Consider the following 15,666-nt stretch of genomic DNA (forward strand, 5'->3'; position numbering starts at 1 on the left):
TCGGTTTCAGCAGAATTGATTTTTTATGCAGTTTCAGTAGAAGGGATGGTTGTCCTCCTCTTATTTCTGCAATTTTTTATTACTTTTAAGTTTCAATAAATTACTCATTTTAGTTTAATTTAGGTTATAATTCATCTACTTACCAAAAAAATCATTTAAATTCATATTTAATGTAATTATTCATTTTAATTTCTAGGTTTTACTAGAGCTGTTTAATTTGTTTTGGAAACTTCTTTTTGGAAAACATGTTTAGTGAGTTCACTGAAGGATAAGGATATTGTAATATCCTTATAAGGATCCATGTAAATTCTAAGCATAACTTTAGCAGCTTTTTTATCCAAGCTAGGTAGATGTATCTACCTAGAAATCCTTTACAAGACCTTCCAGGGAGGGTGGCAATTGGCAGAAGATGCTTTTGTTAAATTTTTCTTATAGTGTTGGAAAAGCTAGATATAACCTATATAATAAGTTTTGTTATTTCGTTTCTTTTTTTTTTTTTAGTTGCTTTTTACACTAATTTGAAAACACTACTTTCTTTCTATAGATTTGATGGGCAAAAAGAAATACAGCTCTAATGCTAACAATCAAGAATAGAATAAACAGCTAAAACAATACCAAGTGGGTGAAAAAGACATTTAATTTAAAAATAAATTAGGTACAAAACTTTTGTAACTTAAAAACTTCCTTCTCTCTAGCCCCAATACCGTCTGTGACCATAGCTGTACGGAGCGTATCCATAATATGGATAAGAATAACTATATGTTGGGTAATAATGACCATAATAATGATAAGGATAATAGCTATAGTGATGAGTTTCTGCTCCTTTCAGATCTTCTTCGACAGGAGCTTCCGATTCAGATGCTTCTCTTCTCAGCCTGTAACTAGGATCATCAAAGGAAGAACCATCTCTGTTAGCTGTTAACCCTCTTTTCACTTCTTGAAAATCAATAGTCGGTTCCTTTGGATTATTTGATTTGGCTAATACTGCTGTGATATAAAGGGCAACAAGCAGAATCTAGAAAAAAACATTTAAATTGATATAGATAGGTATTTTAAAAATTTGTACATATCCTTTGGAGATCTGTATTCTACTAATGCTGCAAATACACCAAGAACAACTAGAAAAGTCAAGAGCAAAGTTCAATAGGAATGCTATGGAAGCATTTGTAAGTTCTAATGCTGTATTCAACAGGAATATCAATTATGCATAAAAAATTTATAAAGCTCATTCTTGAATATATTTTACCAACCATCGTAGCCTATTTCGTATTTTGGATTGAGCCTACAAGAAAATGATGACAAGTTTTAATTAATGTAATTTTTATTGACTTTCAAAATTTGATCTGGGGATTAAGACCATAGGACAACTATTTAATGAATGAAAATTCAATCAAAAAGTGCGGTTTTAGAATAAAATGTGTCAATAGTGCATTGAATACCAGTAGGGAAGAAGATGAAATGATAGATGATCCGAATGACCTTCTTTAACAGGTTTGCTGATTTCAACTTTCAGATTAAATTACAAGAAGCATAAAAAGGAAAAAAAGGATATAATAAAATTGGTTCTGTTGAAGCTCTCTATACTAAAAAGAAATCATTAAAGCATTTTAGTTCGAGAAATTCCAAACATTCAAACATTTCAAAGAGCCTGCTGAAACGAGACAAAATTGAGAGACAAAATTCGAAAGACATGGGATGAAAGCAATTTTCTAAAAATCAAAATAAAGGGACATTTGTTCAATATTGAATAAAAAAACATAAAAATAATTACAATTTATATATATCTAATATAATATGTAATGTATTACAATTCTATTCATTTATTTGGTTTTACTGTGGTACTAAGCCATGTTACTTTAAAATAATTGATATCTCAAAAGTTTTCGAAAATGATTTCATGAATTTCAGGTTGGCTGCAAAGTTACCAACAAAAACTAATCTACAAATTAAAATTACAGTAATAGGCTACTCACATATTTCATTATTGCTAATTTGCTGGAAAACAACCAACTTCAACTAAAAGATTCAACTGATATTGTAAACTAAACAAGTCCTTATATATATTTGAAAATACAATTCTCCTAAATCAAACTAGTTTCAAGTGAAAAGATACCGGGGACTTTTACAATTGACGCTGGATGTTGCAGCGGTTAAGAACCGAGATTGATTGAAAGCTAAGAAGTGGTACAATATAAATTAGGGGAGAACCCTATCAAAAGCGAGATATTTGGGTAAATCAGTGTAAAAATAAAAGTTAATAGTAATTCTAGATTTTTGGGGTGAAAGGGAGGTATATTTATATGATTTATTGGGCTTGATTTTACGGGGAGGAATATAGCTTTACTCCTTCTATAATAATGCAACTGCGAGCCATGACTATGAATTTATTATGCATGCCAAATATTTTTACATAGTGTGTAAAAGTTCCTACCATCAACCTACTAAAACTATGACAGAAGAAGGAAAAATTGTCAAAGTTTGACCTTTTACATTTTTAAAGTGTTTCTTCTTAGAAGGGTTTGAAGAAAGTGAAAAATTCAAAACCCTTTATTGTTCAATACATCCCTTCTTAAAATATCCCTGCTTTTACTCTTACAGCTCTTCAGCTTGCAGCCAGGGCGGTAAAAAGATCATCGAAATACCACCGGAAAAACGATTGCCAGAAGTAGTGACAGAAGTTGCCAGAAGTAATTGCCAAAAGTTGTTAGACGTAATTACTTAATTCGAAAATGACGCAGCTGCCGCAATTTTTAGATTTTTTTATACTTTCGAGATGACCCGTAAAGTGTTCGCAAGCAAATCAAAATTTGCTGGTTCTAAAATTTTCAAATCTGAATCTGCAACAAAGTACGGTCGTGGTATTCTCAGTCAAGCGAGAGACAAGTTAGACGTTAAAAAAAAATTGGTCAGATTACGGTCAGGTAATCACAAAGGTATGTGAAAGGTCACAAACCTTTGTTCATCTCTACTTCTTTTTTGTAGCTTATTTTGTGATATTGTATGCGTTTTGTTTGGCTTCGTAAAAGGGTTTTATTGTTTTTGCTTTATTTCAATTTGTTTTTTTTTTTTCTTTCTGTGAATGTTTGCTTGTTTGAATACAGAGGATGTATGATTTATGGTTAAGTTCTACTTTTTAGATTTTCAAGTCACTGTCCATATTTAATTATAAGTATTCATGCTATTCAACCACTTTATTAAACCGAATGTCTACTGTAGAAAGAGATCAGCTTGGTGTTGGAGGTTTATTAAATTAAACAATTGTGAATAATGATCATGTGATTAACTTTACTTTTTTTCATTTAAACAGTATTTTTGTAACAAATTTTCGGTTTGCTAAGGATAGGTGGGGGGGAGCTCTCGCTGTTTCAGTTAAATACTGAAGGACTAATTTCTTCTTTTAAACAACTTAAAATTATGATGTATGATTTGCAGCCATACGTTGTTTGTCTGTGTGAGACTTATTTGGATGTCTCTAATGATTCAGTTTTTGATTTGCCTGGTTGTTTGACTGAACGATTGAGCCGGGTTCAGATAGGAAAGGGAGGTCATGCTCTTCATGTTTCGGATGAATTTGCACATTCCATTCGTAAAGATTGTTTTTTGAATGTAGAAGAAGTTTTCGAATGACTAATTTGTTGAAACTTCAGTCTCAGGAAAAAGGTTGGTTGTTGCTGAGGTTTATCGGGCTCCAAGTGGTTCTGTACCAGATATTCTTGTATATTCTTAATTAAACAATAAAATTGGTCTAAAATCAGCCTTTTCAGAGGGTTGTCATGGGTAATTCTAACTTAAATCCTTTGGATTATTTTTATTTGTCATTATGCTTTCTCGCTTTAAAGCTTTTTTATGGTATGTTAACAAAGATGTTTAAAGCAACAGGAGTAACTGGTCTGTAATACTGCAAATCTGAAACCCCATATTATAACTAAAAAAGTCAGAGTTTTTAAGCCCTAGGACGACTCCCATTTTACTCAAGAGCCAGAAAACAAAAAAATATTTTTGTCAGACAAATTTGTAGGATTTTTTTTTTTCACTGCAAGGTACTTCGTCCTCAGGCCCAGACAATATTCCTACTGGGGTTCTCAACTTCATTTTACAAGCAATTGTCAAACCTTTAACAAAACTTGTTTAAGCTTCTTTTGATCGATATTCTCCCATCTATCACTTAAATGTGCCAGAGAAATATTTCTATTTAGATGCAGCTCAAGGAATAATCCTTGAAATTACAAATCTTTCTTTCTCTTGTCAGTTTTCAGCAAGACTTTTGAGAAGGCCCTAATTTATGTTCTCAAAAGCATCCTTGTTGCAAAACAGCTCCTTAATGACTTTCAATTGGGGTTTCATACCAGTAACCCATTTAAGAATGCGTGTGCTTTGCTCCTTAGTTTCATCAACTCAGCCTTAGACTCTGGTTTAATGTTTGTTGTATTTTCTTTTATTGGACGTTAAGAAGGATTATGACGAGATAGAACATGCAATTCTTCTCGTAAAACTTGGCTAAAAAGGATTAAATAAAATCGTTCACCCTTTGCTCCATTCCTGTCTGTGGAGTGGGAAGATTCTTATTGGAGAGAACCCTCTAAATGTCTTTATGGTTGAAAATGGAGTCTTCTAAGAATGTATCCAGGGTATAATACTATTTTTGTATATCAATGATATTTTTCATACATTAAAGATATTTTTTGTAATGTCTTATTACCGTTTGTTTCACCCTAGCCGTGTTGATGAAACAAGGAGTCAGTCCAACTCCAATGCCTTTGCTCCAACCTAGTCCAACCTAGTTGCCTTTGCTGATGAAGGTACGCTTGTTACGGTGGGATTTGACCAAGTTTGCTTGAATAAAAATCTTCTTTCTCTGTTTGACAGAGGTCTTTTATGCTTTAATATGAACCATCTGGTTCTTAGCGTTTCCAAGTCTTCTTTAGTATTCTTTGGATATATACATAACGTGGTACTCTCCATAGATCTGGAATTGGCTATAACCTATTGCTTGGAATCCTACTTGATGAGAATATATCTTACCAATTCTTCTTAATGCTTTAAAGGTTAAGATTGCCAGGAATCTTGGCATCTTACGTAAGAAAAAGAATACATTTCTTGGATTTATTTCACTTCTTCTTTTATTTACCTTGATTCAATCAGGCATTTATTATTGTGCTATCACTTGGATATTTACTTTGAAGTCCAATTTACGGGATTTAGTGTCACTTCAAGACAAGCCAGATTTGCCTTGGCTCCCTCTGAGAAAATGAATTCATCCCTCCCTCAAAATATCTATCTCCTCCCTCCAAACAAAATTCTCCCTCAATTAAAACAATTAATTCTACCATATGAACAAACTCATTCCTCCGTCTGTCATCTTCCAATCAAAATAATCTCACCCCTCATTCACTCATCCCTCTATAAAAAAACATCCTCCGTTCAAAATAATTTCATCCCTTGTTCACTCATCCCTGTATCAAAACAAACCAGAGACTTTATAAAACAAACTCATTTCTTCACCATTAGCCCCTCTATCAAATTCAGCTCTCTTCCTTCTTTCCAAACAAACCCATCCGTCCATCAAAGCAAAATCATTCCTCCGTCTCTTATCCCTCCGTCAAGAAAAACATATCCTTCATTGTGCAATTCCTACATCCTTCATCCCCCATTAAAAACTGAATCCCTCCATTCCTCATCCTTTCATCAAATTGAGGGATAACTTTCTTATGGAGAGATGGTGCAGGGATGAATACCAGAACCAGAAATTAAAACCAGAAATTATATGGGTTATCGCTATTTGTTTTGTTGAAGAATGCCTAACAAAATGTTTTGAACATTTTATAGCCAGATAGGTCAAATACAATTATTTCTAGACTGTGCCCAGGAAGTGTTTTTTCTTGACATTTGTCTCATATCAGAATTTTTCAGTCACTTCTAGTTTAGCTGTTCCCCCTGCAATCTATGCTAGATCCTGGATATAATATAATGTCATGACAAAAATGTATTTCTATTATTATACGGCATTATGAACAGCTGCTAGTTGATATATGCCAACTTCAAAAATGACGAAAACTGTCAAAATAAGTTATTGTTTATGATATGGAAAAGGTTTATATCCAGGTGTCAATCACAAAAATCGAAGAACGGGCTATCGCTTCTCGATTCTATGTCCGTTAGCTTTTAAAAGAAAACAATTGTAAACGATACTTTTATTTAAAAAAAACCTTTTGCACATTCAATGAAAAACCAACTTTTAGGAGAAGGGGGCCTATCTTAGAGCTTGGATATATTCTAGCGTCACGAAAAACATTTTTTTTATTATTATTCGGTATTATGAACAGCTGCTAGTTAGAAATATGCCAACTTTAAGATTGACGGAAACTGTCAAAATTAGTTAATTTCTGTGCATGGAAAAGGCAATATCCAGGTATCAATCACGTAAATTGGGGAATGGCCTATCGTTTCTCGATTCTTTGTCCCACTAGCTTTTGAAAAAAAGAGATTTTGAAGGATACTTTTGTTCACAATTTTTTTTTTACATTTAGTGAAAATACTAAAACGTCAAATTTACCCTCTCCTCCATAACTTTAAATATACATTATGTTCTCGTGTCTATATTTCTTTGATTTAACATCATTTTCAGACACACTCGAGATAAACTAGAAGGGACTTTGAAAATTAAAAGATAGCCCTTTTTGGGTATAAACATAGAATTGAAAATACTGAGAAGGAAAAATGTTACGAAAACAATTCTTACTTCATACTGTGCAGAAAAATTGTAGTTAACACATTTAGGATTTTCTTCCTCTGCATTTTACTCCCCAACATCCCATAACATGAAAATATATAACCAAAATTATGTTCCCTGGATTTTACCATGGACCATTCTTGTTTCAACATGGTTGAAATGTGCGGTGAGCCCAAATCAAAACATGCATATATTAAAAAAAAGTTCCGAAAATAAATAAAAAATAAGTTTTTTAAACTGCAAGTAGGCTAAGGAGCGACATTAAAGCTTAAAACGAACAGAAATTATTCCGTATATAAAAGGGCTGATCCCTCCTCAACGCCTCACTCTTTACGCTAAAGTTTTTTATTGTTTTAAAAAGTAGAGCTGAGAGAAAGAGTCAAACTTTAGCGTAAAGAGCCAGGCGTTGAGGAGGGGTCAACCCCTTTTATATACGGAATAATTTCTGTTCGTTTTAAGTTTTAATGTCGGTCCTTACTTGCAGTTTAAAAAACTTGTTTTTATTATTTATTACCTTAAACAAAAGCAAAGTTCATTGTATGTAGCTTTTTCTTAATCAAAATTTTTGCAATGATTTTGTTATGAGCTTTTAGTTTTAAATGTAGTATTGTAACTCTGAGAAAAAACTATGGTTTGGTAAAATTATGTTAACAAGATATTATCATGCATATTATGACTAAGGAGCTTGTTGCAGGATATTACTCTATGTGTATTCTTTTTCGTTTTATTTGATTATCACTCCCAATAATCTTCGTTGGTTAAAAAAAAAGAAAAATTTCCAATTTTGTTATTTGACAAATTTAAACTATGAGAAGCTTAAAAAAAACATGAGTAACCCCCTTTTTTATTTTGTGAAGTTTCTTTTACATTTTGTGAGGTAATAAATGTTTATTGCTTCAATTAAAAAGAAATTGAAAGGAACTTTTTAATAAGCAAGTATATTATGAGCTAATACATTGAACAAAATAACACAAATGTTTGAAATTATTACAACATTTATTTATTTGCTTTAGCACAAGAATCCAAGGGATTATGTGAATCTGAACATGTCTTTACTTTAAAGCAATATTCCTTCAATTTATGGGATTTGAGTTTTTATAAGAAGGATACTAAGAAAATAAAGAGTAAGCAAGATAAATGAAATTTTTAAAAAAAATTAATATCATTTGAAAATGATGTTTTTCGACAATGCAACCAACGACGTTTAATTATTTTCACTCTAAAGCATTGTCATTTATTCATTCATAGTAGTTTCGTTTGTTTTAAGGCTGAATTACTCATACGAATATTTTTTCTTTGTATTTTTTGCTCTAATATGACTATTTCTTTTCTTTGAAAAATTTCTCTTTTTGACATGCTCCTTCATTTAAAGCATCTCAGAATACGACCTGTGGTATAGAACCAATCTGCTAATTGTAGGTAGGCAATGCCAAGGTATCCTGCGGTTTCTGTGTCATTATTTTCAAGATCGGAATTCTGAACAAGTTAGACTGGATTTCCAAAAAGAACCAACATGACAAGAAATAACATAAGCATGCATGCTTAATATGTTTGACCTGTTGAAAATGCCATTGCTTTAACACTATCCCGATGATTAATAGTTATCGACAATGTCCCTGTTTTAAGAGCACTACTAACAAAAAAGAACGCGCTTTTTCAACTGAAAGTGAGAGGTACATTTAAACCTAAAACGAACACCTTTATTTGAGGAGAACTTCCCCTCCCTTCTGCTGAAACCACACAAAAAAATTATTTCTTTTATTGCTTATTGTCTCCTTTTGATGCTTTTTTAGAAAAAGCAGTTCATATTACTTTCTTCCGTTCCATGTTTTTCTAAATATGGGACAAAATTGGAGGACGAACAAACTGATGGGTGTCATCTCAAAATTTTAATTAGAGAATTCTAGCTATCAGGGATAGGGTATTAATATCCTCTACGAATTGTATTTTCATTCGTAGTTGAAACGTTTAATCGTGAAAAATTGTGTCTACCCAAAAATTTCTTGATTGGAAACCACAAATGACTTTCGTTTGTGGATAAAGGGAGGAGGGCAATATCAAAACAGGGTCTGATAAGTTGATCTGGGACTTCAAGAAGTTCAAATATTCGGAGTTTTAGTTCACGTTGGGCAAGCAATCTGTGCAAATTGGTACACATTGTATTCGTTCGATCTCTTTAAATCTGACAGAATTAAGTGTTTACGCAACGGGTTCAAACGATAACGTAAAACAATGAGGTAGTTTCGTAATAACTAGTGTCACCTATTGTATTTTAATCCTGAGAAGTTACGGATAGCTTTATACCAACTAGATTTCATAAGATATTGTTCCAAGTTTTCATCCGTCACTATGTCTACAATTGAAAAGGACAAAGTTCAACTGGCTGCAAGTCAATTTAGTCCCTTCTTTCGATATTGTTTTGTAGTTGTTGTTTTTTCAACGCTGAGGAATAGCCTTTGGTCATGTGATAACTGATTGCGTTCTTACTTGAACATGCCGTTTCAAAAACTTCGATAGATCGACAAATTCATCATTTAACCGATAGTGAAGAAACAAGCACAAACGAGAATGTATAACAATTCGATAGTTTCGTAATAATTAATAGAATGTCATCTATGGTATTTTGATCCTGAAAAGTTAGGGATAGCTTTCTAATACCAACTAGATTATATAAGATATTGTTCCGAGTTTTAATTCGTTACGATTTCTACGATTGAAAAGGATAAAGTTCAACTGGCTGCAAAGTCAATTTAGTCCCTTCTTTTGATACTATTTTGTTGTTGTTTTTTCAACGCTGAGGAATAGCCTTTGATCATGTGATTACTGATCGATAGCAAAGAAACAAAACCAAATTGTTGCTCTCGCAACACTTTAGTCGGTGAAGCTGGACAAAGGTTGCCGCAACACTCCAAGTTGCCCAGTCAACGTAGGTCTAGTTATTCTTGGTGTCTTCGCAGCATTAGTAGAACATAGATCTCCGAAGTATATATATATATATATACACACATTTTTAACATACATATTTACATCAAAATAAATACTTTACTTTTTTTTCTCTAGATTCTGCTTGTTGCCCTTTATGTCTCAACAATATTGGCCAAACCAAATAATCCAAAGGAACCAGCTATTGATTTTCAAGATATGAAAAGAGGGTTAACAGCTCACAGATGGGGTTCTTCCTTTGACGATTTAACAGGCTGAGAAGAGAAGCTCCTGCCGAAGAAGATCTGAAAGGAGCAGAAACTCATCACTATAGTTATTATCCTTATCAATATTATAGTCATTATTACCCTACATACAGTTATGCATATCCATCATATGGATATGCACCGTACAGCTATGGTCACAGACGGTATTGGGGCTATAGAGAAGAAAGTTTTAAGTTACAAAAGTTTTTTACATAATTTATTTTTAAATTAAATGCTTTTTCATCCATTGAGTATTATTTTAGCTGTTTATTCTTGATTAGGCTATTAGTATTTGAGCTGTATTTCTTTTTGTACATCAAATTTATAGAAAGAAGGTATTGTTTTCAAATTAGTGTAAAAAGGAAAATCAAACAAACGCATCTGCTGCCCATTACAGCCCTCCCTGGTAAGTCCTGTAAAGAAATTCTGGGTAGATATATCTACCAAGCTTTTGATAAATATATTAAGCTGCTAAATTTATCCTTAGAATTTACATGCATTTGGTCCCACCAAAAGCCATAAGCAACACTAAATGCCAATCAAAGGCATTCAGAGACCATGTTTTATCGTTACCTTATTAAAATATCCTTTCCGTTAACTGTACTAATTAAACTTTATATTATTTCCAAAAATTATTTCCAAAAAGAGGCAAGAAAAACTTATAAAAACAAAAATTATTACAAAAGATTTATCAAACCCAAAAGAAACAGAAATTAAAATGAATAGTCACATTAAATATAAATATAGCTGAAATTATTGCATATAAGCAGATGAGTTATAACCAATTTTTTCAAAAAGTCATAAAAAAATTTCAGTTAGAGAATGTGTACTTATTAGTGACAATAACTAAGTGGGTAATGTCCAATGCGGTTTGTTTTTCAGTGGCAGTTGAACGGTTTGGTAGTGAGGAATTGTGTCTACCGTAAAATTTCTAAATTGGAAGTAATAAAAGGCCTTTTTTGCGGGTGAGGGGAGGGGAAATTATAAGACAAGGTCTGATTTGTTGATTTGGGACTTTAAAAAGTTCAAATATTCGGAATTTTGGGACTGTCAAGCAGGTTCCACTCCTCCTGTCTTCGTTCGTAAATAATCCCAACCCTGTTTATATTGAAAAGGAAAAGATTCTAGTCTATTTTATGCAATTTTATGAGTCAAATACTATTCCAATCAAATTCTAGTTTATTTACATTCAAGAATTGGTGTAAGCCTAGCAATTGGTCTATGAAAAAGGAAACATGTTGAGAAAGAATTGTTACTTCACAATAAGCGAAAATTTATTTTTTATATTTGAATTTACCACTATATTTAACCCTCCTCTCCCATAAATTGCAAATATATAGCCAAAATTCTAGGCTATATTCCCTATGTGTTTTTCCGTTTCTCGATTTCGTCAGTGTGGATTCAATTTAGGCTACGACTAACCATGTTGATAAAACATTGACGCATTGAAAAATCCAGGTAAAATATTCAGTTTTGGCTACATATTTGCACTTTAAGGGTCAATTATTGGGTAAGTGGGTAAAACAAAGTGGAAGAACACTCAAAATGTGTTAACTATATCCATATTATGAATTAAGAATTGCTTTCGTAACATCTTCTTATACCCAAAAATTTGCTGTTTGTTAGTTTCAAAGTTGCAACACTTCAATTCAATTAATTTCGAAGTCGCTTCAAGTTTAACCACGCCAATCCCAGTAATGCCTAGAAGAGGTGTTAAATCACAAAGCATGGAGGCGGGCACAAAAGGATCTTTGAATTTTGAGGAAGGGGGGTAAATTTGGCGAGTAAATTTTTTTTCTAAATGTACAAAAAGGATTGATCAATAAAAATATATCTCAGAATCGTCGCTTCTGACATTATATTATATCCAAGCATTTTCTTTAAGGAGGGGGAGTAAACGGTTAAACTGGAGGGGACTAAAAAAGTTGATAAAAGGCTAGTGTCGGTCAAAATATTTCCTGGATATAGTGTAGCAATAATTTTGCTGTCCCCCATTATTTCTATAACGTATTCCCTAGCTCTTGATGTCTTATTTTAAAATAACTTATTATAACCTTTATCATATATCCTTTTCAATATAATATTTTTCTATTATTTGTGCATCTATACAATCATTTTTTTCTTTGTAGCTGTCTAATATATGACTAAACAAAAACCAATATACTGTCTTCAACCTGTAATGCATTGTCTTTTTGTTTTTCTAGCTTCACAAAAGAAGAAATGTTGTATAAAAATAATAGTATGTTATACGTTACGTCCTGCTCTACTAATGCTGGTCAACAAAACTGTAAAAACTACTGTTTTTTGACAGGGAAACATATTGATAATAAGAAAGTTGTTTTCTTGAACGCTAAATTTTTAAAAGGGACTAATTTCAACAAAAAACATTGGAAAAGTAGCCTACTTCTTTCACAAATAGGGCTTAAAAAATTACTGCTTTAATCAAAAGGTCCTAAAATAGTACTTTGGTACTACCCGTGGCACTACCTGCTTGAGAGTTGAGGGAGCACCAATTTTATGTATATTAGTCCAGTAGCTATGTTTCCAGGGATATTGGGCAAGTCAACCCGCAGTTCCAAATGACCATAAACTCTGGTGTTAATGCACTTTTCTAGTACACGAGAAATAACAGGTAAGACCGAGATAGGCCGATAATTTCCAAGATCATTCTTGTTACCGCCTTTAAAAACAGGGGTAATCTTAGCAGTTTTCAAGCAATCAGGAAACGTTCCCCGTTTCAAGCACAAATTAATGAGGGAACTAAGAATATCAGCAACATAAGGAAACGCTATTTTTAACACCAGAAGATTGAGTGAATCACTACCTGCCGATGTATTTTTCATCCCAAAGATAATTTTCTCCAGTTCATCACGAGAGAAGGGTCTCACATACATAGAAATATCAATTGGAGTCTTAATAAGAAACTACAAGGGAGGATCATCATCAGAAGATACTATACGGGAAAATAAATCTACGCCAATATTAGCAAAATGTTTGGAAACAGCAGTACGTATCTCTTCAGGTTTCTTCGTTGGTAGGCCATTCTGCATTACTACTTCATCGGGAATAATAGAGTTCTCTGTCGATATCGCACTTTTAATTATTTTCCATGATCTGGCAGGGTTGCCACAAGTCTCAGTGAATTTATCTACGAAATATTTTTTTTCTTACATTTCTCAGAAATTTATTCGGGGCATTTCTATAATTTTTATAAATTCTTAAGCAAATCGGATCATTTCCATTATTTATGGAATTCTTATAAAGTTTATCTGTTTTATTGATACAGCGCAACAAGTTAGGCGACATACATGGTTTCTTAGGATTATTTTTCCTTGATGGCGAACGAACCATTATACATATTTTTGTCACTAACAAAATTAGTTTATCGTAAAATCTTTGAAAACTCGTATTTATATCATCCGTAAAGTCCATCAAATTATTCCAATCGACTTGAGCAATTACTTGCTTAAATTTTTGAAGGTTACTCTGGCTAAACACATGCATTGGACTCTTAGGAATTATTGGTGCTGGCTTTTGGGGAATACAGAGATCAAATCTTGTTGAAATCCCAAAATGATAGGATACATTATTATTATTAATAACTGTTAATAACAGTTGGATGACTGTTTTATTATTAATAACTGTTGGAGCTGAAAAAACAAATTTGAAAAAATGTTGTCAATTAGCTTTGATGATGAGGTTGTGCATATGCACTCATGTGCATATATTTATAGTTGGAAACCAAAAGTTGGACATTCAAAGCTGCACTCGCATCCAGCTCATTAAGGTCAATATTAAAATCCCCGAGCATCATAAATGGATGTGAACTAGTTGCTAGTTTCTCCAGCTGCTCATCCAAAAGATCCATAAAGATTGGTATGGAGCCAGATGGTGGCCTATATAATACGTTTTTTAGTGTTGCTCCTTACTTTCATTTAAAAAAAAAACTTGTTTATTTTTTGTTTAATTTCTAGACGTTTTTTGAGTAATGCATGTTTTGATCCTGGTTCTCCGCACATAAATAATTAACACGAAATTTGCATATAATTTATTTTTGGCTAAATGGCTTTTTCATATTTTTAATCGGAAGATTTTGAGAAAAAAAGAGCGAGGGAGGAGGCATAGTTGAACTCCGATTTTTTTATTACTTAAAAAGGCATTAACTTTAAATTTTCTACGAACGTTTTCATAAGTAAAAAATATACGTAAATTACGAATTAACTTACGTAGTGAACTTCTGTATTCGTAGGTTTTTATTGCGTATATGAGGGGGCTCGCCCCTCGCCGATACCTCGCTCTTTAGACTAAAGCTGAAATTTTGTCCCAATTCCTTAAGAATGACCCCTGAATCGCAAAGGCCGTATTATAAGTAGTTCTAATTACTAAAAATACTCTAGCGTAGATAGCGAGGTATTACGAGGAGGTAAACCTCTCATATGTATTATAATGTCTGTTCGTTTTCAGTTTTAATGCTGCTCCTTACTTTCAATTGAAAAAACTGTTCATATTTAATTTTTTATTGTTTTTTAAATAATGCTAGAAAATCCTGCCCCCCTCCATTGAAAGTCACTTCCCCCATGATAAGTTCCTCCATGAAAAGATCCTCCCACGTAACCTCTCCCCTCATCTCCCCATTCCAACCAAAAAAATCCCCCTGAAAACGTCTGTACACTTCTCAGTAACCATTACTATATGTAAACACAGGTCAAAGTTTGCAACTTGCAGCCCCACCCACGGGAACTGCTGGGGAGTAAGTCCTGGCTAAAGACATAGTTATTAGGTTTTTTGACTATGTTGAATAAAATGGCTATCTCAAAATTTTGATCCGGTGACTCTGGAGAAAAATGAGCGTGGGAGGTGGCCTAGGTGCCCTCCAGTTTTTTTGGTCACTTAAAAAGGGCACTAGAACTTTTAATTTCCGTTAGAATGAGGCCTTTCGCGGCATTCTAGGACCACTGAGTCGATACGATCACCCCTGGGAAAAAAACAACAACAAATAAACACGCATCCGTGATTTGTCTTCTGGCAAAAAATGCGAAATTCCACGCTTTTGTGAAACTTTTACAATTTTTTGAAACTTCTACAACAGGGTTCTCTGATACGCTGAATCTGATGGTGTAATTCTCGTTAAGATCGTATGACCTTTAGGGGGTGTTTCCCCCTATTTTCTAAAATGAGGCAAATTATCTCAGGCTCGTAACTTTTGATAGGTAAGACTAATCTTGATAAAACTTATATATTTAAAATCAGCATTAAATTGCAATTCATTTGATGGTACTAATGGTATCAAAATTCTATTTTTTAGAGTTTCGGTTACTATTGAGCCGGGTCGCTTCTTATACATTTCGTTACCACGAACTGTTTGATAAGTTGCACATTTTTTTGCGGTTTTCTTCAATAAAAGATTGACTGACTACTGAATTCATTTCATCCTTAAATTTCTTAATTATCTCTGATTGGCCCTCCACAATATTCTTCAAAACCAGAAGTTCAGATTTAACTGTTGCAAGTTCATATGCGTTAAAGGGTACGTCTTACACCCAAATAAATAACTTTCTTAAAACCGAAAATGCTGGCCAAAAAATACAGGATGCAGGAAACTCCTTCTTATTCAATTATCAATTAAAATTATGTCAAGCTATCACGAGTATTCACAGAGTAAAAAACATTACATAGCATTCGATGCGTTAGGTTAAATGCAGTCAAACAAGTTCACTCATTGACTGCTGAATGAAAACTGAAATTTGG

The 15,666-nt window shown here is 33.0% G+C and overlaps 3 protein-coding genes across 3 annotated transcripts in view; 1 reads left to right on the top strand and 2 right to left on the bottom strand.

Moving 5' to 3' along the window:
• The window catches only part of LOC136032128 (uncharacterized), a 112,589-nt gene that overhangs the window by 43,851 nt on the left and 53,072 nt on the right, over positions 1-15,666 (top strand). The gene's annotated exons all lie outside the window — the stretch shown is intronic.
• The window catches only part of LOC136032127 (uncharacterized), a 54,048-nt gene that overhangs the window by 28,795 nt on the left and 9,587 nt on the right, over positions 1-15,666 (bottom strand). The gene's annotated exons all lie outside the window — the stretch shown is intronic.
• On the bottom strand, positions 620-2,128 carry LOC136032130 (uncharacterized). The gene is made up of 2 exons (XM_065712305.1): positions 1,974-2,128; positions 620-1,015 (listed from the first exon to the last, which is right to left on the bottom strand). Exons 1-2 carry the CDS (start codon positions 1,980-1,982, stop codon positions 692-694), a joined length of 333 nt encoding a protein of 110 aa, XP_065568377.1. The 5' UTR covers positions 1,983-2,128; the 3' UTR covers positions 620-691.

This window comes from Artemia franciscana, chromosome 10, assembly GCF_032884065.1.
Source record: "Artemia franciscana chromosome 10, ASM3288406v1, whole genome shotgun sequence".
Classification (NCBI taxonomy): Eukaryota; Metazoa; Arthropoda; class Branchiopoda; order Anostraca; family Artemiidae; genus Artemia; species Artemia franciscana.